Source organism: Quercus suber, unplaced genomic scaffold (genome assembly GCF_002906115.3).
Source record: "Quercus suber isolate HL8 unplaced genomic scaffold, Cork oak 2.0 scaffold_448, whole genome shotgun sequence".
In the NCBI taxonomy this organism is placed as follows: Eukaryota; Viridiplantae; Streptophyta; class Magnoliopsida; order Fagales; family Fagaceae; genus Quercus; species Quercus suber.
Genome location: NW_027069899.1, coordinates 54218 through 66929, shown reverse-complemented (window position 1 = coordinate 66929; position 12712 = coordinate 54218). Strand labels below are relative to the sequence as shown.

Below are 12712 nucleotides of genomic sequence, written 5' to 3'. Positions count from 1 at the left end.
TACAGAAAAGACACAACTTTGAGCAAGTCTAAACAAGACTAAACAACTTGTGTTGATCATGGTTTGCTAACATTACACATTAGAGTTCTAAATACATAAATTCCTAAATCTTTATAACCTAACACACATTTTGGTTTCGCATCTCAAGAGTTCTTTTACGAGCACAACTTTTGTGAGACAACTCCGAAATGGAAGATTGTGTGAGTGGTTACCTATCACTTTCACATTGACCTATCCTTTTTTTTCCCATCACTTATAGTTACCCACATCAGAATTGTAGTATAAAAGTTGCATTCTCAAATTTTCTCACTCTAAAAATAAAGTATGGAGAGGCATTGACACAATTTAGCTCAATTGAGGTTCACCACATATACAAGAGCAAATGAATTGTGAAATTTTCCATGAATATTTTCCACACTTTGAGACTTTCTCTTAAAGTTATAATCAGAGCTTTCATCTATTTCTCTAATTCACTGGATGGGACACGATACAAACACATGCCCATTTTTAAACATCGTGTCTTAATATGTCCATTCCAATGAGCAATGACCTAAGCCAAACCCAAAAATATGTTGCCCTTTCCTTTTAAAAGAAAGAGCAATGCTACAAACACAACAATTTTGAGTTTTAACAACAAATTTCACACCCGCTGAGTTGACATGTTATTATTGATTCTCATATGGACCTACCAATAACACTATTTTATTATTTACTATTAACAACTTGTCACCATGTGTGAAATTTAGTGCAATTTTGGTTTTCCTCCAGACTTTTAATGCAACACTAATTAGGGTAGCACTCACAAGGCATGTGTTTGCCGTGGAATAAGAGTAGTGATTAAGATCAATTTTAGATTTTATTTATATCATAAAACAAAGATATAAATCATTTGTTTTTTAAAATACATAGAGATTTACATTAATCAAAAGAGACATTAATTTTAAGAATTTTGATAATTATGTCATAAAAAGTTAATCTCATTTGTATAAGAATTTTAATCACACACAAAGTTATGGTAGCTATTTAACATATAAATATCTATTTTTTACTATATTAGTTTTTTAGTACCTATTTGCTAAAGGAAATACATCCATTCACTAAAAACTTCTAAGAATGATAATAAGTATCATCATCTTCTAATAACAAGCAACTGAGTTTGCTAAGAAAAGAAAAGAAAAAAAGATAACAAAAGGCACGTGTCACCGAATTTTCCATTAGATAAATTATAAGTTTCGAAAATTTAAACATAGAAAATCAATGTTCTTTAGATAACAAATAAAATACCTTATATCATCGTTCTAACTTTTCAAGAATTACTATCATGTAAAACTCAAAATATGTGAAAAAAATTTTAGGGATGTAAAATATAGCGGGAGTATTTTAGACATTACACAATAAAATATTTTAAGAATTATAAGCTTTCGTTAGAGTTTAATAATAATATACATATTTGCTCTTTTCCAAAATATTAAGAGAAAAATTGCTTGATTTTAAAGTTTAAGAAGGAATTGTAAACTACCCCAAACATATAGGATGAAAAATGTTTTTATACTAAGTTTTTGTTTTTGTTTTTGTTTTGTTTTTTTATTTTATTTTTGTTTTTGTGTGTAAAACTATGTGTTTTTACTTAAAATTGTGCGTAAAGAAAAATAAAATAAAAAGTCAACCTAAGAAAATTGTATATGAAACAGTGAATTTTGACTTAACAAAGTTGACTAAACCAATAAAAAATTTCTAGAAACACAAAATAATGACACAATATTTTCATAATACTTTTACAATTTTGTTATATTTTATTTTGACTTGTAAAAAATTAATAGTTCAGCAATTTTGAAAATATTGTGACAACAACAAGATGTCTTAACATTTTCATAAAAGAAATGCTATGTTCACGACATTTTCACAACTAATTATAAGTAGTAGGTTATTACAGATTGTTATTGGTGGGCAAAAAAGTAATTTCCTTAGCAAGTTTAAATTAGAACCAATAACAATTTACCATCTATGATTTGTTATGAAAGTGTTGTGAAAAATGTTGTAGATGTGACACTTCTTTTTCATAATATCTTTATTTTTAGTTGTGGTTGGTTCCAGTATGATATTTTATTATTTTAATTTAACCTATAATAAATTAATACCTCAACAATTATGAAAATATTATGCCAATTTGTTATGTTAATATTTTATTATTTTGTAAAACACTGTGAATTGAACAAACCAAAAATAACCTAGCAAAACTACTGTAGCTTTAGTCTATACTAGCTTGGAAGGCACGTTCTGCCTCTTGAGTGAGAAAATTAGATAAAACTTTTATATGAAAAAGTATGAAGAAGTATGAAGCCATGTCATACAATGTTAATCTCATTTGTGTAAGAATTTTGATTACATAAAGTTAGGGTAGCTATTTCACATATGAATATCTACTATAATAATTTCTTAGTACTTAGTTACTAAAGATAATATTCACTCACTAAAAACTTCTAAAAATGACAATAAAATTAATGAATATCATTATCTTCCAACAATAAGCAACTGAGTTTTGCTAAAACATTGTCATAATATTTAATTTTTTGCAATAAATGATGTCATATGCTACAAGTGAAGCTCTTCATCCAATACTTGTAATAATCCACAATGAAAAATTTGTTATATATTCATACTTCCTTGTTTATCTTTATATCTTATAATTCTAGTTGTGATTTTTAACTTAGTTTATAATGAACACCCGTTTTAAGCAACAAAAAAAAATAAAAAAAAAAAAAAGATGACAAAAGGTAGTGTCATCGAATTTTCCATTAGAGAAAATCATATGTCTAGAATATTTAAATCTAACAAATCAATATTCTTTAGGTTACAAATAAAACACCCTATGTCATAATTCCAACTTTCCAAGCATTATTACCACCTAAAACTTAAAATACGCGTAGAAAATTTTTGGGATATTAAAATTTATTGGGTGTATATATGTTAGACATTATACAATGAAATATTTTATGAGTTATAAGATTTCAATAGGGTTTGATAGGGATAAATCCCAAAGCAGAAGGATCCAATTAACAGAGGCAGTCATAAGTGATGGAGTCGCCAAAAGAGACGACCTAGTTATTCTACCAACCAAAGAACTAGTAGACGGGCTCGTAACCTGGATGGGGAGGCAGGGCGACAGATGGACTCCTTAAAGTAGACGGATCCAAGGGAGACGGTTTGTTGAAGCCACGTGGCACCTACGTGGCATGAGTTGTCTCCAAGAATTCTAGTATGGAAATATCTTGCATTCTACACCCAACCATAATCAAAGGAATTCCTACAAGGGAAGGATCCCATAAAATATGAGTATTAATGGGAATCTTCTCTACAAGGAAATATCTTCTTTGCCAAGAAACGGAGGTTAGCTCTACACTACTATAAAAACCCCAAACCCCTTATAAATCAAGGTACGCATAATTCCCCAGCTTTGGCACTCTAGAGTTGTAGAAATTCTTTTTCTAACTTAACTTTCGGAGGGTATCTAGCCGGTACCATCCAGGTACTCTTTGTAAGGTCTTCTCTGTGTTTTCGTTTCGCAGGTCCCGCCAAGAGCACATGAAGACTGTTCGACTCACTAACAATTTTTTGCCTCATCAAGGTTTAACTGAGAGAGTAAAGTATGAGGTATTTACTCGTTTCCAAAATATTAATAGGGAAATTGCTTATTTTAAAGTGTTGGGAGAGAATTGTAAACTATCCCAAACGCAAAAGATGGAAAGTGTTTTTTTTCCCAAGTTGTTTTTTTGTGTGTGTGTAAAACTATGTGTGTGTTTTTATTTATTTATTTATTTATACTTAAAACGGTGTTTAAAAAAAGAACCAAAAATACAAAAAGTAAACCCAAGAAATTACAAGTAAAATAGTGAATTTTGGCTTAATAAAATTGACAAAAAAAATTCTAGAAATACAACAAAATGCTACAACATTTTCACAATACTTTATAATATTTTATTATTTTATTTTGACCTATAAGGAATTGACACCTCAAAAATAAAGAAAATATTGTTACAATTTTTTGTGTCAATAGTTTATTATTTTAAAATTAAAAAAAAAATACCGTGTCTACTTGTATCTATACTATTTGTGGGGCCCATGGGCCTGATGGCCTCGGCCCATCATGTAGCAGGCCCGAGGCCCAGGCCGAGGAGCACAGGCTATTCAAGGCCAAGGTAAGGGAAAGCCTTTTTTCCCAATCCACACCGAAGACCACCTTATCCTCGGCCTGACGAAGGTGATTTTGGGGAGAGACTAACCCCAAAGTAAGCTGTCATTCTCACATTTAATGCATTCAACTAACTCCCCCTGGCTGCATTAATGGGGAGGTAACCCCTTGGCAGGATAACGTTGATCATAGTGAACCACTTGAGTACCGATAAGGCCTCTGATGGGACGGACGGCCAGAAAAGAAAGCAAATAGATGATCAACAGATGGAAGGAATGGATAGGAAGATGAAAACTATAAAAGAAAAGTGAGTAAAGTAAACAGAGGGGGGAAAAAAAAAGGGAGAACAATAAGGCCTCCTCGGCCACAAGCCGAGGAGCATCCCCCCATTGGTAAAGAAACTCTTAGCATTTTTCTTTTTTATGAGAAAGTTCATGCTTGGTGATCGACGGCCAGCACCTAAACCTTTCACCCCACTCTCTATAAATGTATTGTTTGGGCTTATTGGGCTGAAAACCCATCACTCAGGGTCAATCCAAATTGAGTCCCTACACTATTAATAATAGGATTTCTTATTTAGGTTTCAACATTTTGTGTACTAAAATATCCTCACACAAATTTTTGAACTCTCTAAAATACTCCTATCTTTTAGTTAAATAATTATAAATTAAAAAATTACAAACAGGTTAAAAGAATAATTTACTGATCTTAAGTTTTAAGCATTTTTCTCTATTTTCCATTCGGCGTAAAACTTAGTACATTATTTCTTTCTCATTTTTAAAAATTATTCAGGTTACCGTACCTTTTTTTTAACACACGATTATTTATATATCACTTTTATATATTATAACACTAAACATAAAAAAACAAATAATAAAAAAGAACATTATTGCAGGTGCAAAGCACATGTGATGAATCTTATATATATATATATATATATAAAGCAAAGTCCAAACTTCAAACTAAACTCAGTGTAAAAAAAAAAAAAAAAAAAAAAAAAAAAGTGTCAAACAGTGAGTTTTGCTTTAGCAAATTGAATAAATCAAAAAGGTACTATGGATAAGCCATTGGCCCTTTGTAATTCCATACATAGATATATAGATACATATAGAAAAAAGAAAACATAAACAAAAAAATCACTAAAATGGGTTAATATCCAAGCGAAAAGTCTAGAGACTTTTTTTTTTTAATAAAAAAAAGGGTAAAAGGAGGCGACCAGTATGGCTTCCTTACCTAGGCGTGACCATAGTAGCATCCTATTCGCTTTCGAGCAAGACCCCATACTCCTGATCTGTAAGAAACTCACTTATTATTTTTTGGATTGTTTGAGATGAAGATGAGATATAAGGAACATCAATACACAACTAGTTGTTGAAACTCAAATTTAAGTCTAGAGAGTTGTTGGCCCCATATTTTTCCAATTAGGCCATCTGAATGTTGGTGAAAAGTCTAGAGACACCCACGTACTCTTCTTACTTTCAATTGTGATGGCCCTAGGGAGCCAAATGTTAATTAAGATAAGTATTGCACTGGCACGCAATAGCTTTTCATAATTGAGATTGAGAGTTAAAAAAAAAAGCTACATTCAATCTCAATTTTTGAATTTAAAAAAAAAAAAAGAGTAAAAAATGCTTAAAAGGTTAAAAGTATATATATATATATATATATAAACACGAAAGAAGTAAAAAAATTGTATGAGAAAAAAAGAAAAAGAAAAAAGAAAAGGAAATGTGCCTGATCTCAATCCGACGTCGTAGCAACTCACTCTGAAATTACTTAAAAAAATATGCCCATCCAATACGGAGAGAGTAAAACATGTTGGGAGTCAGCATCAACTTTGTACTTTTCTGTTACCCAAAGTCAAGCATTCTATCTTTGACTATGTGCTCACAAACTCAGTTAGTCATATCTGGTCTTCCATCTCTGCCTCTAAAACTCTTCAATTCCCTTCCAAAAAAAGAAAACTCAAATGGATGTGTTGAAGGCCACTAGTTGGGAGCAGGAATCATACCCAATACCCAAAGACTTGGTGTTCGTTCCCCTCTTAGCTCTCATCTTCCCTACAGTTCGCCTTTTTCTTGACAGATATGTTTTTGAGGTAAATTCTTTACCAGTTTTGTCTCCTATGTTTAATCCTTTTTTAGAGCACTATCCTATGATTTGTTTGTTTGTTTGTTTTTTTCTTTTTTAATGGAAATAGTCAAGCGTTGTTGTTTTGTTACTGTTATGTAAGTACGGCAAGCTGTCTCAGATCTTTTAAAGTCTTTCAGTGAAGTGAAATGATGAAGTGACATAGTACAGTATAATTTATTGTAGATACTGTAAATTATATACAAACAAGTACTTTGGTCAATATGTGAAGGAATAAGATTCTTTCTATTTTAAAATTTGGTTTGATTTCATCAATTTTATGGTCCAGATTTTATGTTCTGGATCTAATGGTGTAGCTGCCGCGTCATTTAATACACGTTTAGATTTGTAAAATTTAATCTGAAGCATGAAATGGATGAAATGAAGAAACTTAAAAATGGAGAGGAGACACGTTTTGCATTTATGCTACACATTTTTCAGTTGCTCTTATGTTAAGAAGAATTAAGGTGTAACATCTTTTATGCACTTCAGCTGCTCTTACATATATAATGGTTTGAAATATGATGGAGAATAGGCTCTAGTGTGAGCTCCATTTTGAACTGTTTTGTATTTAGCATGCTTTTTTTAGATTATGATTATGGTCAATCTCACTAGAAGAATTATAAAAGAAAAGCTACATTCAATCTCAATTTCTGAATTAAAAAAAAAAAAAAAAAAGAGTAAAAAATGCTTAAAAGGTTAAAAGTATATATATAAACACGAAAGAAGTAAAAAAATTGTATGAGAAAAAAAGAAAAAGAAAAAAGAAAAGGAATTGTGTCCGATCTCAATCCGACGTCGTAGCAACTCACTCTGAAATTACTTAAAAAAATATGCCCATCCAATACGGAGAGAGTAAAACATGTTGGGTGTCAGCATCAACTTTGTACTTTTCTGTTATCCAGAGTCAACCATTCAGTCTTCACTATGTGCACACAAACTCAGTTAGCCATATCTGGTCTTCCATCTCTGCCTCTAAAACTCTTCAATTCCCTTCCAAAAAAAAGAAAACTCAAATGGATGTGTTGAAGGCCACTAGATGGGAGCAGGAATCATACCCAATACCCAAAGACTTGGTGTTCGTTCCCCTCTTAGCTCTCATCTTCCCTACAGTTCGCTTTTTTCTTGACAGATATGTTTTTGAGGTAAATTCTTTACCAGTTTTGTCTCCTATGTTTAATCCTTTTTTTAGAGCACTATCCTATGATTTTGTTTGTTTGTTTGTTTTTTTTTTTTTTCTTTTTTAATAGAAATAGTCAAGTGTTGTTGTTTTGTTACTGTTATGTAAGTACGGCAAGCTGTCTCAGATCTTTTAAAGTCTTTCAGTGAAGTGAAATGATGAAGTGACATAGTACAGTATAATTTATTGTAGATACTGTAAATTATATACAAACAAGTACATTGGTCAATATGTGAAGGAATAAGATTCTTTCTATTTTAAAATTTGGTTTAATTTCATCAATTTTATGGTCCAGATTTTATGTTCTGGATCTAATGGTGTAACTGCTGCGTCATTTAATACACGTTTAGATTTGTAAAATTTAATCTGAAGCATGAAATGGATGAAATGAAGAAACTTGAAAATGGAGAGGAGACACGTTTTGCATATATGCTACACATTTTTCAGTTGCTCTTATGTTAAGAAGAATTAAGATGTAACATCTTTTATGCACTTCAGCTGCTCTTACATATATAATGGTTTGAAATATGATGGAGAATAGGCTCTAGTGTGAGCTCCATTTTGAACTGTTTTGTATTTAGCATGCTTTTTTTAGATTATGATTATGGTCAATCTCACTAGAAGAATTATTTGTCATGTGATCTATCTTACCTTCTATTTTATATGGCATCAATTGCCTGTTATCTTCAGTGAGTGAAATAAAATTTTTGTTACTGTAGGACTTGTAGTGATACATTTATGTTTAAAGATATGTCGAAAAGTTCTGTATCAAGAATTCATCAAATAGAGCAAAAAAGTGCAAGTGCAGTTAGATTCTTTATTAGAATATTAGAATATTTTTGAATGAACAAACCATTCCACTCCATGCTTCCCCTAAAACTGGTGCAAATTTACTATCATGCCCACATAGTTGTAAATACAGCCAACCAGGCTGCAAACACTCCTTTTGTTAGAACCACTGTCAGCTCTGACTTGGTGAACGATTGAAATTTATGGAGTGCAAATCTGACCATCTGAGCTTATCCTGATGGAGTGATGATGTTTATATGCATGCTTTGCTGGTGACTATCATTCATTTGGCAAGAATGCTGTGGTCTTTATGATTTTCAGTTGTAGTAAATGGTTCCTTCTTATGTGTGACATCTAAAGTCTGAAGTTCATTAACCCTTCAAAAACATTATTGAGTTTCCTTTCTGCATTTTTTTAAAAATTTTATTTAAAAAAAGTCACTTTACAAGATCTTGTTTGTCGGAATTGTTAGCTTAGTTTGAACCAGATGTTTGATTGTTGCAGAATTTAGCTAGACGATTGATTTTTGGAAAGAATCATGCCGTATTGGACGTCTCAACACACATTAAGAGGAAGAAAATCAATAAATTCAAAGAGTCAGCATGGAAATTTATCTATTATCTTTCTGAAGAGCTTCTGGCTCTTTCTGTCACCTATGATGAGCCATGGTTCACTAATACCAAATACTTTTGGGTAGGACCTGGAGATCAGGTCTGGCCAGATCTGAAAATTAAGTAACTTTCCACACTCATCATACAGGGCATTTATCAATGTCAAATTCAAGTTGTAGAATTGGCTTAATTTAATGTTTGATCTTTCATGTAATTTTTCTTGATGAAAATGATTTGCATCTCATATGGCATAACCACATAATTAACCCCTCTTGCTCTGATTGGCAGATTAAAATTGAAGGGATTGTACATCTATTCTGCTGGATTTTATTTGTACTCCTTCTTTGCTTTGGTCTTTTGGGAAACAAGACGTTCAGACTTTTTGGTATCAATGGCTCATCACGTAGCAACTGTTATATTAATCACGTTGTCATACATATTTAAGTACGTTTAGAGGGCTTCAGCTTTTAGCTTGATTTTTCATTTTGTTACTTTAAGACGAATTGTGTGCAAATCCTGATTGCATATGAAAAGGAATGATTGATGGCCGTCTGCGAAGCCTCATCTTTGTCTTTTCATGCTAAAAAGAATAATTAAATGTTGGTCATGCTCTTCAGCTGATGATTTTACATATTAACATTTCCTAAATTTTAGATTAACAAGATGCACTGTGTCTTCTTTAGCTCTTTTAATCTGCTTTTGCCACCTGCAGGTTTGCTCGTGTTGGTTCAGTTATTTTAGCTCTCCATGAAGGAACTGACGTGATTATGGAAGTTGCAAAGATGTCAAAATATAGTGGCTTTGAGGGGATGGCAAGCATTTGTTTCGTCACGTTTGTTTTGTGTTGGACTGTACTCCGCCTTATCTACTACCCATTCTGGATAATTTGGAGCACTAGGTGACTTTTACATGTAGCATGAACCTATTTACCAATACTTATTGAGAGCCTCCTTACCAGTGTTCTATTGTGGCATGAGCAACAAGTTTATATATTGATAAGAAATCATGAATTTATGTGTGTGTGTGTAGGCGCACTACATATAAAGATGCATGGTCATGAGTAAAACCAATTATTATCATTTTGTGTAACTTAACACTTTTTTTTCCATAAGGAATTTGAGGATCACTCCTTTAATTTTTTCAGGACAAGATGACAATAAGTGCATTTTTCATTTAATTTTCAATGGCAGTTCTTCTTTTTCTTTTTTATTTTAAATGTAAAGAGGGTCCCCTTGTGTTTTTTTCCAACTCTAATTGCTCCTTCAGGTTTCTGCAATATAAATCTTTCTCCCATGATTTTCAGAACTGTGCTTTTCACATCAAAGAATTTATCCGTTGTGCATTAAGTTTGAGTATAGTTTAAGATGTGGCCCTTTCCTACTAGGATTTCTTAGTGTCACATGTATGAAAAGCACAGTTAATCATCTGCTTGGATGTAGTAAACAACTGTTTCCTTCTATATGTTTTTCTACTCTGAACATATGAACAATTGTACTTTCCCTGATTTTGATCATTCTCCCTAAAGAGGTCAACTATGTTTCCTTTCTCTCTGGCAGCTATGAAGTTCTTTTGACCTTGGACATGGAGAAGCACATGATAGATGGATCTATATATTATTATTTGTTCAATACTCTTCTGTTCTGCTTGCTAATTATGCATATCTATTGGTGGAAGTTGATGGTTATAATGGTGGTGAATCAAATTCATGCAAGAGGCCAGATCAGTGATGATGTTAGATCTGGTAAGTAGCATAATTTTGTGGTTTTGGTACTTGCACATAGACACCTGCACAAGCATCTACCGTGAGAAAAGATGGGGGTGGGGGTGGGGGAGGAAGTATAAATGCACATAAGAATTATTTAATTGAAGACGGGCTAAGGGTCAGAATCATTGTCATAATACTTGCATACACTGTGCTATGTGCATTACACTATATATTATTGTTACCCGTATCAATTAAAGAGAATAATAAAATAAAAATAAAAGGAGATAGTAATTAGTTGATTAGCAATGAGAATTTTCAGTAACGTTTGTAGGCCCAAGGGATTTTTAGATTTATGTTTGGTTTTATTCATGTTTTACTTTGAAACCTAGACAAACCAAGGCCATTAATGGCCGTTTTATTTTAGGGCTAATATTTAAATTTCAGTACATTCATGGTTAGTGATTTAAAAAAAATATATATTTCGCTCGGAAATTTTATTGAATTAAATTTGAAATTGTCCAAAGTCTTGGAAAAGCTATAATTGAGAATATGCATCACCCTGTTTGCTACTAGTGAATAATACAGTATCATTCTGACCATTGCAGCCCTCTGACAGACCATTTTGTGTATGGTCATTTTGATTTCAATATATTGGCTGGTATTATTTTTCAATCTAATACACAATTCCTGAGAGATGTTAGTCATGTCTTCACCATAATATTAGTTAGAGCCGGTATCATAGTTCAAAATTGTTTGATTGTCCCAAGAGAAATTGTGCAAGTATTCATTGCATTGAAGTTGAAGTTGTTTTCATATGTTTTCAAAATGGCCATCACAAAGCTAGTTGTAATAAGGATATGGGATAGGAAGAAATATGCTCTATAGCTGTCACCTAAGTTCTGAAATCTTTGATGGCTTTGTTTTCTGCAGATTCTGAAAGTGATACTGAACACAATGATTGACAATCAACAAATATTGAAGAACACCAAGGGCTTTTTGCAATGATAGTTTCCTTGCTTCAGCATGATTTATGCTGCTATTCTTCATGCAGATATTTACAAATAAGGTGGAAGCTGGTGATTTTATGCATATAGACGTCTCTATGCTACTTTTTCTCATCAGAACACTAAGATACATTGGGCTGTACTTGTCTGTTATTTATATAACTAACGGGTGTCTTGCGCAATACGTGTGTTCATTATTAGTTATTTTAATATATATATATATATTTATTTATTTATTTATACTAGATAAAAATTCTACTTTAACCTAATCTAAGTGTATGTGTGTGAAGTTCTCTCTTGGAAGCTTGAACTCCGGCTTTTGCTCTCACACCCCACAAACACTTGTGAAGTGACCATTGCATCAGAGATGTGTGGTAGTTATTTTATAATGCTCATGTGTTACAATGTTTGCAAAATTAATTTCGATTATGTATTATATGTCACTAAAATAATGAAGAAAAAAAATTTGAAATATATATAATATATCCATATATAAGTAACCATAATTAATTAGACCCTAAAAATGCCACTACATGCCTGTTGATTTTTTTTCATCCATATATTTGGCTCTTACATTTGACATTTTCAATATAAAAATTCTTATTATTTCCTTTTTTAAAGGATTATTATTATTATTATTTTTTATAAAGAAAACACATGAACCTTTGAAAGCTGAACATCTAAGATTTAAGGTTTATAATTTTTAATTTGCAAAACTAAATATACATGTCAAGAGATTAAAAATATGACATGAATTGAACAGAGAAAATAAAATTATACCATTTCATATCTTAAGTTTAATATTGCATGTATCTAAGTACCTCAATCACTTACAAAAATTAAGCACTCCCCAAAATATAAATAAAAACAAATAACGCATATAAAGGCTCTATGCTTCCCTAAACATACCTTTTAGAACTCCAAATGTTGCTGCATCAAGCTTTGATAATGTTGTTGACAGGTTTAGATCATATGTATCTAAAACCAAATCCAATTTCATGTTCTTCTTGGCACTGCATCAAGCTTTAATTCATAAAGTAATGACTTTTAGAAGGCCTCACCTTCCATTCTTCCATGTGGCCCAAGCTTTGCTTCTATTTTGTG

At 31.8% G+C, this 12712-nt stretch overlaps 1 protein-coding gene across 3 annotated transcripts; it reads left to right on the top strand.

Moving 5' to 3' along the window:
• The first annotated feature begins 6091 nt into the window (after positions 1-6091).
• LOC112003902 (ceramide synthase 1 LOH3) lies at positions 6092-11790 on the top strand. 3 transcript variants are annotated; one of them, XM_065762223.1, is made up of 6 exons: positions 6092-6287; positions 8793-9022; positions 9188-9343; positions 9612-9797; positions 10456-10640; positions 11535-11790. In XM_065762223.1, the coding sequence occupies exons 1-6, from the start codon at positions 6159-6161 to the stop codon at positions 11564-11566; spliced, it is 918 nt and encodes a 305-aa protein (XP_065618295.1). In that variant the 5' UTR covers positions 6092-6158; the 3' UTR covers positions 11567-11790. The 3 variants fall into 3 exon arrangements, with proteins under 3 accessions (XP_065618295.1, XP_065618296.1, XP_023891895.2); XM_024036127.2 differs by lacking the exon at positions 6092-6287 and adding an exon at positions 7204-7464; XM_065762224.1 differs by lacking the exons at positions 6092-6287; positions 9188-9343 and adding an exon at positions 7202-7464.
• The last annotated feature ends 922 nt before the right edge of the window (positions 11791-12712 follow it).